This window comes from Hyalella azteca, unplaced genomic scaffold, assembly GCF_000764305.2.
Source record: "Hyalella azteca isolate HAZT.00-mixed unplaced genomic scaffold, Hazt_2.0.2 contig10209, whole genome shotgun sequence".
In the NCBI taxonomy this organism is placed as follows: domain Eukaryota; kingdom Metazoa; phylum Arthropoda; class Malacostraca; order Amphipoda; family Hyalellidae; genus Hyalella; species Hyalella azteca.
The window spans coordinates 62,385-81,079 of NW_025940255.1; the positions used below are offsets into that span (position 1 = coordinate 62,385).

Consider the following 18,695-nt stretch of genomic DNA (forward strand, 5'->3'; position numbering starts at 1 on the left):
AAGGTAGACTCACGGCTACAGGGTAGAGAGCAGAGAAGTAGAAGGTAGACACACCAAAGTAGAAGGTAGACTCACGGCTACAGGGTAGAGAGCAGAGAAGTAGAAGGTAGACACACCAAAGTAGAAGGTAGACTCACGGCTACAGGGTAGAGAGCAGAGAAGTAGAAGGTAGACACACCAAAGTAGAAGGTAGACTCACGGCTACAGGGTAGAGAGCAGAGAAGTAGAAGGTAGACACACAAAAGTAGAAGGTAGACTCACGGCTACAGGGTAGAGAGCAGAGAAGTAGAAGGTAGACACACTAAAGTAGAGGGTAGACACACTAAAGTAGAAGGTAGACTCACGGCTACAGGGTAGAGAGCAGAGAAGTAGAGTGGCCAGGTCTTAGCGAGCGTGAGGACCTCGTTGCGCAGGGACAGCGAGTGCTGCCCCGACAGGCAGTTGTTGGGGGTGATACCGTGGGTGTCCAGTACCTGTAGGGGGGTAATGAAAAATAGTACATATTAATTAAAAAATATAACTCAGTACTCACTGCAGTGAGTGAAGAGAGCGCATTTTCTCGTCGACGAAAACTTGAGGTCACGGACAGACGGACGGACAGACGGACGGACAGACGGACAGACAGACAGACGGACAGACAGACAGACGGACATGACGAGCATGGCAAAATGCACAATAGTGCATTTTTCCATAAATGAGAAAATGCGCTAAAAATTCGATATACAATCCTTATACGCTCGCTATACACATCCTACTTTAATTGCTACGTATACATATCCTACATACATATTAATTCATCTCTTCAATTAAACACTCCATGTACTAAAAAATATAACTCAGTACTCACTGCAGTGAGTGACAGAGAGTGAATTTTCTCGTCGACGCAAACGTGAAGTCACGGACTGACAGACAGACGGACAGACAGACGGATAGACAGACGGACAGACAGACGGACAGGCAGATGGACAGACAGACGGACAGACAGACGGACAGACAGACGGACAGACAGACGGACGGACAGACAGACGGACGGACATGACGAGCACAATAGCGCCCTTTTTCCATAAATGAGAAAATGCGCTAAAAATACGTTAAAGTATTGTGAAAATGAAAAAATCAAGTTTAATATATTCACGATTGAATTTTCAATACCTGTAAGGGCAGGGAGAGATCGAACTAATTAAAGAAATAAGTTAAGGTATTTTTAAAATGTAAAAAATCAATCCCAATATATTCACAAATAGTTTACAACAGCTGTGAGAAGAGCGATAAAATTGAATAAATCGTAGAAATAGGTTAACAGATTGTAAAAATGTTGTAAAAATGTCTGTCATGCCTTCAAGATAATTACTTAAAGTTGGTACAAAATTTATATAATATGTTTACTAATGATTGTATGATTAAATTACTCAGCAGTCAGCATGCTATAAATTCAGTTCTGCTATTAACATATTTAACTTTGAGTCAATAATTGTCTCTACTAAAAGGCAACAAAAAAAGTTTGACTATTTTCAAACAGAAGAACAATTAAGAACAGAAACGCATTTCGTATCTGAGATCGAAAGTTTGCCATCGGTTAAAAAGATTACATTTCAGTGTATAAATGTCAAAAGACACAAAAAATCAATGGGAAATTTAAGGAATAAAGATGCTATTTTTGTGAAAGAATGTTCCAAGACACAAAAAAAGAAAAATATAAATGAATTTTATATAACAGTATTTCGAATTGATTAATATAATATATACTATTAATATAAAGAAATAATAGTATTTCATTTATGCACCCGTTCGCTACCTGCATTTCGTAACTGATAAGTCAGTTTTTGGTTTAAAAAAATGTTATTATATGTGAAAAAAGTTTAAAGCAAAAAATGTATTTAGTAATTGAAGATATTAACATACCTGTCCCTGCATGCATTTGTAACTTAATTTAAAAGTCATTCATTGGTGTAAAAGAAGAAATTTTCGTCACCGTATGTGAAAAAATATATAAAACATGAGAAATAAAATGAAGTGAATTCGAAATATCAATGGCATTATTATTGTTATTAATATCATTATTATTATTATTAGTATTATTATTAATATTAAAATTTTATATTGATATTAATAATATTTTTATTATGAAATATAAAGTGAAATGAATTCGAATTCGTAGTAAACTGAAGGCATTGACATAGGAAATAGACATAATATTATTATTGTTATTATTATCGTTATTATTATTATTATTAATATTAAAACTATATATTGATATCAATAATATTTTTATTATGAAAGATAAAGTGAAATTAATTCGAATTAGTATTAAACTGAAGGCATAGACATAGGAAATAAACACACCCTTCTCATCTCTGCTCTGTGTTGGGGCAGGAGCCTGCAGCTGGAGCCGCTGTAGGTGTCAACCACCACCTGGCAGAAGACCAGCTGTAGGGCGTCTCCAGAGATGGTCTCGCCAGGGAAGAATACCTGAAGTTCGGAAAAAGTTCGATTTTTTTATGAAATTTTTGATAATTGAAGTTGTCTCGCCGGGGAAAAACACCTAAAGTTGGAAAAAGTTCGATTTTTTCAATGAAAAGTTTTGATAATTGAAGTTGTCTCGCCAGGGAAGATCACCCGAAGTTTAGAAAAAGTTTTATTTTTTATGAAAACTTTCGACGATTGAATTTGGCAGTGAAAAGTTCGACATTTGAATTTGAAAGGTAGATAAGTTCGAAATTTTAATTTGACATTTGAAAAGTTTTTTGATAGTTGAAAAGTTCGATATTAGAATTTTACATTTAAAAAGATCCATATTTGAATTTGTTATTTGAAAATTTTTATATTTGGATTTGATCGAAGAAAAGAACAGTATTCGAATTTGTCAGTTTAAAAGTTCGATATTTGAAGTTCGATGTTTGAAAGTTCGATACTTGAAAAGTTCGATATTTGAAAAGTTCGATACTTGAAAATTTCGATATTTGAAAATTTCGATACTTGGAAAATTCAATACCTACCTTAAAAATGCAATACTTGAATAGTTCGATATTTGAAAAGTTCTATAATTGAAAATGTCGATACTTGAAAAGTTCGATCTATGAAAAGTTCGATATTTGAAAAGGTCGATGTTTGAAAAATTTGATACTGAAATTCTACATAAATACATTTGACTATAGAAATTTTACGTTTAAAAACTTCGACACTGCCTTCAAGTCGCGGCTCTGCAAAGTTGTTGGTCAAAATTTCCAAAGATCGCAGTGTCATCGAAGCATCGATTTTAATTCGTTGATATATTCCGATCCGTCAGAGAAATCAACCGGAAAGTCCGAATATATAATTCATATCCAATTTGTTCAAGAGAAATATTCGATTTGAATGTAAAATAGCAGATGTTTAAGTTCAGAAATAAGAATTAGCTGCCACGAATGCGTAGGGTGGATACGCATTGCTGTTCATCAAGACGTGCACCGCTTAAATTACAGGATGACCGGCGAGTGAAAAATGTTTCGCGGGACTCACGACACTACGATGGACGATTCCATCCCAAAGCTGATGAACTTCTCAAAAAATAAACATTTCAGGAGAATTAAAATGTTGCAGTAAGGTTTATTCGTCGCGGCATTTCTTCTGTGCCAAACTTGTTTCGTTTAAGGCGATTTCCTACTACCGGCAAACACACTCATCAACGTGACTGATCGATACGATGTAACGGCATAGAAAATTAAGGATCATCTTGCAAAGTCTGTGGAAAACGCACGGTCTGGTATCGACGAAGTTCTTCGGCATCTTAAAGAATACGAAATCTAAATTCAAGATGTGGATGCTGAGTCGATGGAAATGCTGCGGAACTTCAATGATACTTTCCTGTAGACTGTGACTGCAAATTTGTAGGATCGACTAAAGGATTTTGATGTAGATATGAAAGATACGTCGTCCAAGAACACTATTTTGAATAACTGGAAATTGAAGGCCCAGCAGGCCTAGTAGATTATTGTCGATTTTAAAGCGTAGCACGACGCTGAGACGACGAACAGGGAAGCCAAAATTGGAGATCTTCAGAGTAAAGCTTAACAATTATTCACAGAAATCATGGACAACGTAATTCCAATCCTCGACTAAATAGCTGCAGAATAAGAAAAAATAGACAAAATGCTCCCAAAAATCTGGGAAGATTTGAATAATCAATTCTCAGCCGAACTGAAAAAAGGCCAAACAAACGCTAGCCTCGCCATTGGATAAAGCTTGGACATCGCGGATCAATTCTGGACTCAGTATTCCAATCACTCATTCACCGAATTTGAGAACCTTCTTGAAGTTCTCAGCGACAACACGACAGGAATAAGAACTTATCAAGCTCTTAAACAGGCTCAGAACGAGAGCGAACGAGTTATCCAAGCTGCCGAAATATTCGTGGACAAACTACGTACTCTGTTGGTGTTAACGGCAACGATAATCTTGATGAGCATCGTTATGGTGATAATCGTGACTCTGGTAATGACCGCAGCAGCGCAGGTGATTAAGATCAAAGTACGGTAGTACAAGAGAGAACATCCTCCGTAGTACGTTGCTTAGTACGATCCTGCTAGGATGTACGTCTGGGGCATGAAGTGATGAGGCGATTTTTTGGATCACGTCTTCTAGCAATGTAAAAAATTGTGTGCGGTTTTACGTTGATTTGTTTCTAGTATTTCAGTTTTATACTGTGTTTCGAGATGCTTCTTTTTTATGAGATGATTGTAATATATCTTAAGTGTTAGATTTAAGTATTTAAAAGGTATTAAATTAAAATAAATTGGATTTAACTAAATTATTACATATGATCCAATAAAAATTTTCGCTGGTGACATGTAAAAATCTTTCATTTATTCTGTCTTTGTGAATTTAAGGCAATTCTCAATCTTTATATCAGCATCAGAGCATCAGAAAGTCTACGTAAAATGTTAATGAATATTTGTGAACATATTCAATATATTTGTATCTTCATTATGGTACCATGTAAATCACACAAATAAAATTAGTATGAAGAAACCGATAACAACGATGAAGAATTCGCAATTTTTCCAGAATGTTTAAATTCGTAATTAACGACGACGAAGTCGTATTATTTTACTGAAGTTTTACATGTTAAAAAAGTAAGCCAGTGCCATATTTATCAGAGTAAAATCAATCGGATTATTTCGCCGTATTATAGTAGTGTTATTATGTTGACGTATTATTGAAGGCGTATTTTTTGCTGAAGACACACAAAAGTAAATAATTGTGTACAATGTATTAGGTGTTTTACATTGAAGTTTTAAGTTATTTTATATTGAGTAGGTTGAAGTGCCGGTAATGTTGAGGTGCAGGTAGAGTATGTTGAGGTGCCGGTAGAGAATGTTGAGGTGCCGGTAGAGAATGTTGAGGTGCNAATGTTGAGGTGCCGGTAATGTTGAGGTGCCGGTAATGTTGAGGTGCCGGTAATGTTGAGGTGTATGTATATCTCACCTCCTTGCGTATGTTGAGGTGCCAGGGGACGTTGGTGTAGGTGAGGTGCGGGCCCGGGGGAGGGGCCAGCAGGAGGCTGGTCACCTCGCGCACCTCGTGTCGGGCCCCAGGGGGCGGTGGCGCCCCTCGGTCCACGGACGGCAGGAACTCTGACGACTCCTCAACTGGTGGGGAAGAATAAATTAATTTAGAGTTACATTTTTATATATTAATTGATCTGTACGAAACGTTTTGATAGTAATAATATTGCAAAATTGTTACAGCTCGCTGTGTTTCAAACCTACTACTCAGTGCTCAAATTTAATCACGCATTTTAGATTTACTTACCACATTTACCGAGTTTAAATGATAAATGATTATATAAATGATCACTTATACATAAATTTAATTAAATTTTAAATAAAAAGTCAAGTACGAAAATTCATCGAAGTCTACAAATTGATGCATTTGAACAGGGCATGTTTAAAGCCAATTTGTTTAAAAATGGTGTTTAATGCTTTGATTTCTTAACTAAATTAAAAACATTTAACAATAATTGATGTTTATATGTATTTAGTGGCATTATTTCAATGTGAATTAATTTGTGTATTTGTGAATTTTTAATGTGAATTCATGAAAAAATATAAATAAATATTAATATTTTAATATTGTTTATACTATTTTACTGTGAATAAATGAAAATACATAAATAAATATTTATATTTTAAAATCGGGCATCCAACGCGTAGATAAAAAAGAGACTCACGTTCAAAGTGTTGAAGTTTGTCAACGCGCGCGTTGAATGAGCTGTTGCGGTCTGTTGGTCTGTAGCTGGGGGTCTTGTGGGGGGCAGACCTGTAGCCCCCCACGGGCTGGATGGAGGGGGGTGGGGAGCGGGGTTGGGGGATGGCGGCTGAGCTCCCTGTAAATATAAATAATATTCGAGTAATAATTAAATTTTTTCTTAATTAAAAAATTGAAAAAATTAGTTTAACAATAAAAATATATGAAATAAAATTGCGCATTTTTGCAAAGTGGAAGGTAAGTTTAAAGATGAATTAGAAAATTTATTAAGAAATTCAAATTTGTGGGTAAATATCATGCTGTTGAATATTTGACATGCAAATTTAATCAAGAAATGGAAAATTAAAAAAAGGAAAATCTTATCGTACTTTAAATATAAAATCTTTTTGACGGTTACGGCTATCCATATTTTATATATTTTCATATATTTATACAAATAATATATTTTCTTTATATATTTTCATTTTTATATATATAACATATTTTCGGCAGGTCGATTAAATGTTTTCCCAGTTATTGTGAATTTTGAAAATTAAGAAAATATTTCTGAATAAAAACAAATTGCCGAGACGAAACATAAAATACTATAATGTCTAGCTGTGAACTAATTAACATTCAATGGATTAGTGCAACTTCATTATGTGGCCTCGCTCTTAATGAGGAGCCCGACTGAAAAATAATTGTGTAAATTACTATGCTCTACTTAAGGAAATTAATACGGGGATTAGCATGGTTTAGGATCTATACTCTATTTAAGGAAATTAATACGATATTAGCATGCCTACAGAACTATGCTCTATACTTAAGGAAATTAATACGGGGAATATCAGGCCTTAGGAATCACATAAATTTTCAAGATTGTACATGTGATTTATTAACGACATAACTTTTGAGACGAAACACGCTTACGTCATAACATGTCAAATTCGTGCAAATATTCAAGTCAAAACTTTACACAAACTTATACCCAAAAATACACAATAATACAAAAACACATATCGTCCCACATCAAGCATTCAATGAAGAAAAGTATTCAACATAAATTATTCGGTACACGAAGCATTCAATATACAAAGAATTCTAGCGGAAAGAAATCACCACACAAATTATTCAGCACAGCAATTATTCACCACACAAAGTATTCAACACAGCAATTATTCACCACACAAAGTATTCAACACAGCAATTATTCACCACACAAAGTATTCAACACAGCAATTATTCACCATACAAAAAATTTAAAACACACAGCATTCAACACAACAATTCAACGGACCCAGGGACGAGACCGAAGGGGCCGGGGACCCGGGGGGCCTGCGCGGGTCCGCCATGCCGGGTGGGGCCACGGGGGGCGGGGGCACGACCCGCCTGACGGAGTCCAGCGTGTCCCACTTGTCCCCAGCGAGCTGCTGCTGCAGCATCAGGCGTCGGTGGGCCTCTAGCTTCTTGGGCCCACGCTTTGGGTCCCCACTGGGACCACCGATACCCAGGCCGGACTTTTGGGCCCTGATTTTGGGACAATAATTGGGACGAGTGGGTGTGTGGGCCCAAACACGGGACAATAATTGGGACACGAAATAAATTCAAAAGCATGCCATTCAAGGACTTTCCAACTAACGACTGTTGTTAATGTTTAATTACCTACACATATTTAATTACCAACACATACCTATTTAATTAGCCACAAATATTTAATTACAACATATATATAATTACTATCACATATATAATTGGCCACAGATATTAAATACAACATATATTTAATTACCTACACATTGCACATTGCATTGATTAAACTTTAATTGTATAAACAAACAAAGCTCCGAGGCTTATAAAGATAAATGATTTGATGTTAAAGAGCCCCTAATTTATATTCTATCATGCATAAGTGTTCACAAGTATTTTGTACATGAATACTTCAGTTTAGCTCGAAAGTGTCCTTTAACATTTTACCAAGTTTTACCTACGGCTATTTTAGTGAATAATAAATAAATCTCTATTATTGAGGCCGCCATCGCACCTGTTAGGCCGCGTCGAGGTGAGGGCCTCGAGTTTAGCCTTCATCTCGCGCGAGATCTTCAATTTCCCGATACCGGCGGCGGTTTTTTCCTCGTCCTGATGCAGGCTATTGTCCCAAACGTCGTGTCCGTTCGGGACCACGTCGCCTTCGTCAGGCATTGGGTTGTCCCAGGAGTCCCGGCGTCTGCGGGACCCTACAGGGTCACGTCCCGCGGGCCCCTCGAAGGTCTTAGCACGGGACTGGGCCCGAGTCTGGGCCTGGGACTGGGCCCGCGTCATGTTGATGCTGCTGCGGGAGATGTTGCGCAGGGGCGCGTCGAACGCGCGCTGTACGCTGTCTGCCTCGTCGGCAGGCGACTTGTACGAAGAGTTTTGGTACTCGCCTGCTACCCAAATAATTTAAATAAATAGCTGAAACTTGAAAAATTACTATATTTATATCAAAGTTGCAATACTCGCCTGCTACCGAAATAATTTACATATTTTCTTTACGCTTAGAAAATTGATATATTTACATTAAACTTACAATACTCGTCTGCTACCGAAATAGTTTAAATAAATACCTTATACTTGGAAAATTAATATATTTATATTAAAACTACGTGCAATATTCGCCTGCTACCGAAATAATTTACATAAATACCTACCTTAAACTTGAAAAATTAATATATTTATATTAAACTTACACAATAATTACGTATATACCTTGTAATTAAAGTTTATACATTTAAGTAAAAAAAATTTACGCACATACCTTATATTCACTACATTCACAAACTAATTTTTAAATTTTTTCCAATCTTTCTTTTAGTATTTGTGAAATCATTTTACAAAACTTCTATACATTCACCCGCACCAAAAAACCGCCTTGTTTTTTTGCTCGTAAATTACTCAGCCCAAAATATTATTTGATAACACTAACACCTAACAAAAAAAATAACTCTTTTTCTACTATTTTTTTACTCTCACCTAACAAATAAAACCACATTATTATTATTATTATTATTATTTACTCTCACCTAACAAATAAAAACACTTTATTATTATTATTTTTTACTCTATTTACTATTATTATTATTCAATTTATTATTATATTATTATTTACTATTTAAATAAAAACACTTTATCATTATTTTTAATATCACCTAATAAATAAAAACACTTTTTTAATACTATTTTTTTACTTAAAACACTTTTGTTTACAATTTCTTCACCTTGCGTGGCCTGCTTGTTGGCCCGCGGGTCCCCCTTGCTGGGGCCCGGGGCCCCCGCCACCTCGAACTCCTCCCACTCGATCAGGCCGCTGTCGTCGTGGCTGACGCTCCGCTGACCGTCACCCTGATCAACCAACATGTCGCGGTAATGTGACTACTAATTAGCTTTCTCATTAACGTCAGCGTTATTGCAATAAAGGAAATTAAGGTAATGAGGGATATTAACGTTATGAGTAAAATGAAGGTAATGAGAGCTAGGAATGAAGATGGTGGGGGTAATGAAGGTAATGAAGGACATGAAAATATTGCGGGAACTGAAGGTAATACGGTAATGAAAACAATGGGAGAACTGAAGGTAATATGGGTAATGAAGGTAATGAAGGTAATGAAGGTAATGAAGGTAATGAAGGTAATTAAGGTAATGAAAGTAATGAAGGTAATGAAGGACATGAAAATATTGCGGGAACTGGAGGTAATACGATAATGAAAGCAATGGGAGAACTGAAGGTAATATGGGTAATGAAGGTAATGCCATACCCTGGACTCCCCGGCTCGCTTATTCTTCATCTTGAAGTGCATGAAGGACGCGTCGAGCTCCTCCTTAGGCGGCGGCCACCGCCACTTGCCGATCCTGACGGTCTTGGCGCGCTGGTAGGGGTCCATGTAGGACCCTGGGGATACCTCCTGCCGGGGGGGGGATTATATTATATTATTATTATTATAGGACCCTGGCGACACCTCTTGCCGGGGGGGAATTATAGTATAGTATTATTGTAATTATTATTATAATAAAGAAGATAGATGACGTAACTTAAACATGAGAGCAGACATGCACCTGGATGTTGTGTTGGAGACACCTCCTGCCGGGGAGCGGTGTGAATTATATTATATTATTGTTATAATTATTATAATTATCATTATCATTATTATTATTATTAGTATTTAAGCGGTAAAGTCATTATTCGTTACTGTGGCATAATTTTTATTGTTAATATAGCCATTAAGGTAAAAATAAACGTTTTACACCGTTGATTATATTACTTATAAACTCGTAGGAGGCGTTGAGTTTGTCAACTTGGTGGGGCAAGAATGGGGGGAATGGTGGCCATGGTTAGGCTGTCTCTTGCATTTTAATTGTGAAATTTTCATATTTACTGTTTCAGGTAGGAATATCATTGTCACGTCATTTCAGGTAGGAATATCATTGTTTATGTCATTTCAGGTAGGAATAGCATTGTTATATAATTTCAGGTAGGAATATCACCGTCATGTCATTTCAGGTAGGAATATCACTGTTATCACACTTCAGGTAGGAATAGCATTGTTATCACATTTCAGGTAGAAATAGCATTGTTATCACGCTTCAGGTAGGAATAGCACAGTTAACTCACCCCCTGGTTGAGGTGTGTGGGCATGGGGGGAGGTGGGGGGACGTGGCCCGCAGGGTAGGAGGGGGCATCCTTGGGGGCGGCGGGGGGAGACAGGGAGGGGGCGGCGCCGGGGGAGTGCAGATCATAGGGAACCTGCATGCAAATTAACTCCTATAATCTATGTGAATATTTCATTCTTTCTTTCTATCTTTTTTAACATTAATTAATTCAACATTATTAACATATTCATTTTTTTAACATTTCTTTCCATGTGGATATTTCACAATATATCTTATATCTTTCTTTCTATTTTCTTTTTTAACATTTATTAATTTAACATTATTAACATATTCATTTTTTTAACATTTCTTTCCATGTGAATATTTCATAATATTACTTTTATATCTTTCTTTCTATCTATCTTTTTTAACATTATTAACATATTTCTAGCTTTTTCAACATTTCTTTTTATATCTTTCATTTCAAATATCTTCTGAATCCGGTATATTGGACCATTCAATGAATGTTTTTTTTACTGCTTTATTCTGAACAATACGGAAAAAAAAGTAAACTTTACAATGGAAAGAACAACGCGAACAATGACACACAATATCTTAAAGTTGTACAAGAGTGTAATTTGACGTGTACAATTGATTGATATTGTACAATTGCATTAGGAAATACATTAGGATTGGAATTTTACACGCGCGTTCGTTAATTTAGACTGAAACAATAGCGTTAGATTGGTGCTCAAGCATCAAGTTTCTAATACTAATTCTTACTTTAGCACGGTTGTTGCTGGGGGTATGATGTTGCTGTTGATGTTGTTGATGCTGTTGATGTTGTTGATGTTGTTGATGTTGTTGGTGTTGGTAGCGTTGATGTCGCTCCTCTTGAAGCTCCAGCTCGTGTAGCGGCGAAGACGCCGCTGCGGCTCTCGAGAAACTCAACCCTGAGAACCAAATTACCTTCATAATGAACACAAACACACAGAAATCACAATAATACTTCTTAATTAGAATAATCATCGACTCGAGCAATAATGACTCGAAAAAAACAACAGAATATTTTTTTTACTGACGCCACAGGTTTTATTTTTGCACATATTCGTTAACAACTAAATACATTTGAAGATATTACAGATATTACAGGTATTTCAATAATACTTCTTGATTAGAATAATCATCGACTCGAGCAATAATGCATCGAACAGAAAAAGAGAATATTTTTTTTTACTGACGCTACTGTTTACAGTTTTGTAGATATTCATTAACAACTAAATCTACATTTGAACTTTCACGATGCAGATTCGTACATTTGGAGAGTTTAGGTTAGACTCCATCATCATAACTGCAGCTTCAAAAGAAAATGTGAAAACTCCTATTTAGCAGTGAAGAAAAAATTTTTTGGCAGTGAATATTTACAAAATAGATGTTGATTCAGACATGTATTAAGTACCGTTCAGATAGAGAAAAAATAGTACTGCTCGTTGACGTCTCAAAAATTTCGGTAAATCATCGGTTCAATTATCATCGAAATACAACTTTATCTTCCATCATATAACTGGTGTTATACAAAGTTTATATATTTTTTCTTCCTTTCCACGGATTTTAAATAAATAGCTAGATTGGCATGGAGATATTCATATCGTCATCTCATTTACGTGAGGAGTAAATAAAGTTCGGCTTTATTAGCGAAGAACTCCATAGGAAGCCTGTCCCAGGCTTCACAGTTCTCAATACTAGCCTTAAGAAGCAATGATATATTGAATAGTAAGCTCGATGAATCAAGTCGTCACCAACTACTCTATTTGGAATTAACGTGAAGCAACATTAAAACCGGCGTTCTTGTGGCTGACCTCCCTGTGAAAAAACAGTTTAGCCGTATTTTAAAAAATGATTTACGCGTTTCTGGTGTTAAGTTTGAAAAACGGCGACACGGTGTTTTTCCATATATCGGTCGGCCACTGAAATGCCAGTAAAACAATTTCACGGTAATTTTTCGAGGAATGCAGAGATAAGAATTTTCAAATACCGGACTCAGTGGCTAGGAAATGGCTTTTTTCCGCACCTGCAGGCAACGTGGCCCCGACGGGGAGTAGGGGAGGAGGGGGGGAGATGGTGACCCCGCCCCCTGGAGTGAAGGCTGATGACGTCATGTGGTTCCCGGCTGACGTCATATGAATGCCTGGTGACGTCATATGGATGCCTGGTGACGTCATATGAATGCCTGGTGACGTCATGTGAAGGGCGGATGACGTCATGTGTAAACCGGATGACGTCATGTGGTTCCCTACGGTCGCCTTCTCGCTGCTCCAGAGGTCGGCGCGTTCGGGTTCCTGGAAACTCACCTGCCAAAATTTACGTTTAACAGTTTAATAATATTAATAATAATAAAATAATGCGTATTATTCCCCTTGTAAAATTCAAAGTTATTGGGACCTTGAAAGGTCTATTATTTTTGGTATTTTCTCTCCCATAGAAGTACTGTCATCATACATTAGACATTAGATTAGATAATTGACATTACTTCACATTTAATGAGGTAGTTTAATAAGGTAGTTAGTTTTCCCTGATTTTATCCTGTGATAACGTCTGATTAATTGTTTAAATTATTCTTCGGTCAAAGAACCTCATCCAGCAGAAACGGTTAGATGGCGCAATAGAGACCTTGTTTAGAAAAATTATTTATTAGATTTTATTTTTAAATGACATTTTTATCGTTGAAAGGAGTTAAATTAATTTTTTTTTTCACAGAGAAGAAGCATGTTTGAAGTAATTGCAGGGTGAAGTTTACAGATTAAAAATCGATGCATAATAAATTATTTAAGTCGTGTTTTTTTACAGTGGTTATGGGCTTGTAAAGCTAAAGTTAGACAAGTCAGCATCTCTTGAATAATACTTAGAAATTTGTACAAGTATAATTGCACTCACATAATGAGATTGAAAGGCATTAAGTGAAATACCAGAAACTTAGTGAAGATATAAGCACATATAATTATACAAAAACCTGTAAAATGAAAAAATATATTGAAAGCCATATGGAATTAATTACATAAAGTTTCCGCTGTTTTCATCATACAAAAAATTAAAAAAAACGTAGCGCAGATGTCGCAAGCCATAAATAGTAATGTCAATAAGTGAAAACGCAAAATGACACAGACACAGAAATAATATTTAAGCTAATAATAATAATAAGATTAATAATAATAATAATAACCGATAAAAATTCTCCCGTAATACAGAAATGTCCATATAAGGTTTAACAATATTGCTGCTTAAACACCATTCATGTCATGTTAAGGACGTTAATAAATAATTGAAGGAGGGAAAGGTAAAAAGTTTATTCAGAAGCTAAAAAGAGCATAAAAAGTTGGTCAGAAATGCGCGGCTTTCACGGCAATAAATGATCCAGTTCCAATACAACATATAACTTTTATAATTTTTATACATGAGAGGACAGGTTTCAGGATTTCGACACCAGGGGGCCATATACACGTATATACTTTCAAAATTCGCTAAGTGAACGTTAGTAACTATAACGATCTATTTTCTTGTCTGTGATTGGTGGATTTGGCTTGAAAGGCCGTCAATGATTGGCTGATGAACTTACAATCTCTTAACTTTTTTTGAAAGTATGGGCCAAGATCCATTCCATCCTCCAAAATCCAAGTAGCCCTGGAGCCGCAACATCATGAATGGTTACGGGTTCGTAACTCCGTCAGCCAATAACTGACGGCTTATCAAGCTAAACCTGAATACTAGTCAGACTAAATGTTGGCCGCTACGTGTACTTAGGCCGCTACGTGTACTTAGGCCGCCACGTGTACTTCGGCCGCCACGTGTACTTAGGCCGCTCTGTGTACTTAGGCCGCTCTGTGTACTTAGGAAGCTACGTGTACTTAGGAAGCTACGTGTGCTTAGGCCGCTACTTGTACTTAGGCCGCTCTGTGTAATGTACTTAGGCCGCTACTTGTACTTAGGCCGCTCTGTGTACTTAGGCCGCTCTGTGTACTTAGGCCGCTACGTGTACTTAGGAAGCTACGTGTACTTAGGTCGCTACGTGTACTTAGGCCGCTACTTGTGCTTGGGCCGCTACGTGTACTTAGGCCGCTATGTGTACTTAGGCCGCTACGTGTGCTTAGGCCGCTACGTGTACTTAGGCCCCTACGTGTACTGAGGCCGCTACGTGTACTTAGGCCGCTACGTGTCCTTGGGCCGATACGTGTACTTAGGCCACAACGTGTACTTAGGCCACAACGTGTACTTAGGCCGCTACTTGTACTTAGGCCGCTACGTGTACTAAGGTCGCTACGGGTACTTAGGCCGCTACGTGTACTTAGGCCGCTCTGTGTACTTAGGAAGCTACGTGTACTTAGGCCGCTACTTGTACTTAGGCCGCTACCTGTACTTTGGCGGCTACGTGTACTTAGGCCGCTATTTGTACTTAGGCCGCTACGTGTACTTTGGCCGCTACGTTTACTTAGGCCGCTACGTGTACTTTGGCCGCTACGTGTACTTTGGCCGCTACGTACGCGTATTTAAGCGACTTTTAATAGTACGGCCCCAGGAAAGCAACTGGCATTCAGAGATGGGCAAGACTTCGGTCTCAACGTCAACGTTAACTCTACATGGTCTTCATCGTCAAGTATGAGTACGTGTCAAGAAATGGATTTTAATTTGGGAGACTTCCTTTATAATCTTGCAGAATCATTGTGTTCGTCAAGAGGCATGTCTCATGTGGAAATATGTCAAATGTCAATTCATGTCGACAGTCATGTCACTCGAAGATTCGAAATCGACTGCTTTCCCATGTCATCCCGTACCAAGAAACGAAAGCTGTGGAGGATACTGTACAGAAAACAATTAATACCGTATTAAACTATAAGAAGTTGAGTTCTACGTACAAAGTGTAGCTTGGATGGTACGGGGAATGCGATAAGGTTAATGGAATGCAGTCCTTGATCCCTTAGAAGCTGTGTTGTTGGATAAGGGCAAAAGCTGATTGGACAAGGGGTAACTTGGTCCTCGGAAGATACCTTGCTCGAGTTCCCTCCAGAATCTGACGAAGAGTTGGAAATCTTTTTCGCGGAATACGAGTTGAGGTTGACGCGAAGTTTTTTATTTTTCTTATGGAAATTAGGATCTACGCTGGCGAGGTAACTTGGCTCCAAGGTAGGAGTAGGACGCGCCGAGTTTTGGCTCTTGTTGCGTTCTGGTCCTTCGCTATCGGAAGGACTGATGAGTTGGGAGTCCTTTGCAGAACTCGATTGGCTGTTGGTCGGGAGTCTATTTTTGAGTTTAGTGTTCACTTGAATGGGCTTGAAAAGGGCGTTGGATGCATTGCCGTTCTGATTAACAACATTGCTTTGCACGGTGGTTGTTAGGCTTGAAGCGTCCAAGATGCCAGCTCCGCCGAGAGGGTTAAGCCCGGCGTTGAAAGCCCCACCCAGGGTTGAATTGATGCCTGGGCTCAACCCAGGCAAAAGGGCTGAGGTTTGGTAGGCTGAGGGCTGCATGGCAAAGGGCAACCCTCCAGATAGCGGAAGAAGTCCGCCCAGGGCACTAAAGCCCCCCAAGTTAGTGTGCTGTGGTAGAAATTGACGTGCCTTCAGAGGCTAAGTGAAGGCAAGAAGTGACAGGCAGATACAAGGAAGGAAATAAGGATCAATTGTTCAATCGATGCATACACTCAAAATAATCTAGTGGTCGTTTTGTCCAACTAGCGACACATTTTCTGCTCATTTTCTGTACATTTTCTGCTCCCGGCAAGGCGCTGCATTCTGCTGCGCCTTGCCGGGCCAAGGTGGGTCAGGATGGCACACACAAAGGCAAAAAGTGCATCGCAATTTAAACAAAGTTTCTTCGTATTTTTCTTGGCATATTAGCAAGTCATACATAGAAGATAATCGCTAAATTTATCCGTTAGAAATGCATGAAAAAAAAACTCTTACCCAGGTAAATTTTTTTGGAGAAAATTTTGGTACTTTTTTGAACCTGGTCCGTGAAATCCACAGGCATGACTGGCACTCAGGACAGATTATGAAGCACCGCAATAAGTCAAATTTTATTCACATTCACCTAAAAACTTGTCATGCATGATGAATATCATTTTGCTCTATACAAATTTTTGAGTAAGTCAAGTATAAATAAAAGAGAAAATAAGGAAATAGAATAATGGGAAGGCTACTGAAATAAAAAATTAAAGGATGCTATGTTCCATATTTTCTTTCAGGCAGCGAAAAAATGAATTTTTCATAAGAGTTTGTCGATTGCATCACATCACATCAAACTAGTCTTCAAACTAGGCCGAACTAGTCGCTATCAGGGACTAACGCCATCCCATTATTCGGATAATTCGGTGACCCACGTTTGTCTCTTGACCCACTTTTGTCCCATGACCCACTTTTGTCCCATGACCCACTTGTGTCCCCCTGACCCACTTGTGTCCCATGACCCACTTTTGTCCCATGACCCACTTGTGTCCCATGACCCACTTTTGTCCCATGACCCACTTTTGTCCCATGACCCACTTTTGTCCCATGACCCTCTTTTGTCCCATGACCCACTTTTGTCCCATGACCCACTTTTGTGCCATAACCCACTTTTGTGCCATAACCCACTTGTGTGCCATGACCCATTTGTGTCCCATGACCCACTTGTGTCCCATGACCCACTTGTGTCCCATGACCCACTTTTGTCCCATGACCTACTTGTGTCCCATGACCCACTTTTGTCCCGTGACCCACTTTTGTCCCATGACCCACTTTTCTCCCATGACCCACTTTTGTCCCATGACCCCCTTTTCTCCCATGACTCACTTGTGTGCCATGACCCACTTGAGTGCCATGACCCACTTTTGCCCCATGACCCACTTATAACTCACGGGCAAGTTCGGAGTAAGCAGCTGTTGTAACGCCTGGTTCTGGGCCATAAGGTGCTGCTGGATCTGGATGTTCTGGGCCACGGCGGACTGGATGTAGGCCCGCTGCAGGTTCTGCTGGTACACCATCAGGTTCGCCGGGTCCACGGCCGGGGTCTGGGGGGTCAGACCCGGCAGCACCAGACCTGAACATCAAAAAATCTTCTAATTATAGTTTTTTTCTTAATTATTATTATTTTTTTTAAATGATATCTAATTATTCCTTAAAATAATACATTAGGATTTGTTCAATATTAATCAGTTATTAATTGATATTAATCAACGCATGGAGTATCTTCAGTGTGTACACTTGTCAACATAAGTAAACATTTTAGATTATATGATATTATAGATAATATTACCTGGATTTGAAATTCAATTCATTGTACAAAGCTCATTATTATATGTTCGCAAGCTCATAATTCACGCGTTGTTTCTGAAATTAGTGAGATGATTATCACAATAACAATTATCAGTAGGTAATAATGAAGGTATGTAATTTTTTACTTTTGCTATGTCTGGAATTCAACGTGAAATTAAATTGTTGAAATATTCATGCAGGGTGAGATTAACTCAAAAAAGTTTTGAACCCAGAATGGTTCAAAACGAGCTTTTCAAGTTGAGGGTTCAACAAGGGCTGGTCATGTTAAGGGTTCAACAAGGGCTGGTCACGTTAAGGGTTCAACAAGGGCTAGTCAAGTTAAGGGTTCAACAAGGGCTGGTCACGTTAAGGGTTCAACAAGGGCTGGTTATATCAAGGGTTCAACAAGGGCTGGTCACGTTAAGGGTTCAACAAGGGCTGATCAGGTTAAGGGTTCAACAAGGGCTTAAGAGTTCAAGGGCTGGTCATGTTAAGGGTTCAACAAGGGCTGGTCATGTTAAGGGTTCAACAAGGGCTGGCCATGTTAAGGGTTCAACAAGGGCT

At 38.2% G+C, this 18,695-nt stretch overlaps 1 protein-coding gene across 1 annotated transcript in view; it reads right to left on the reverse strand.

Annotated features, from left to right (window-relative positions):
* Positions 1–18,695, reverse strand: part of LOC108667058 — a gene marked incomplete at its 5' end in the record, with an annotated part of 62,185 nt that overhangs the window by 40,172 nt on the left and 3,318 nt on the right. Inside the window, 13 exon segments of the mRNA XM_047882324.1 lie at positions 345–473; positions 2,344–2,469; positions 5,464–5,627; positions 6,209–6,364; positions 7,523–7,752; positions 8,267–8,651; positions 9,480–9,603; positions 10,017–10,163; positions 10,871–11,002; positions 11,632–11,801; positions 12,920–13,199; positions 15,888–16,436; positions 17,735–17,916. Coding sequence (XP_047738280.1) covers positions 345–473; positions 2,344–2,469; positions 5,464–5,627; positions 6,209–6,364; positions 7,523–7,752; positions 8,267–8,651; positions 9,480–9,603; positions 10,017–10,163; positions 10,871–11,002; positions 11,632–11,801; positions 12,920–13,199; positions 15,888–16,436; positions 17,735–17,916 — 2,774 coding nt within the window.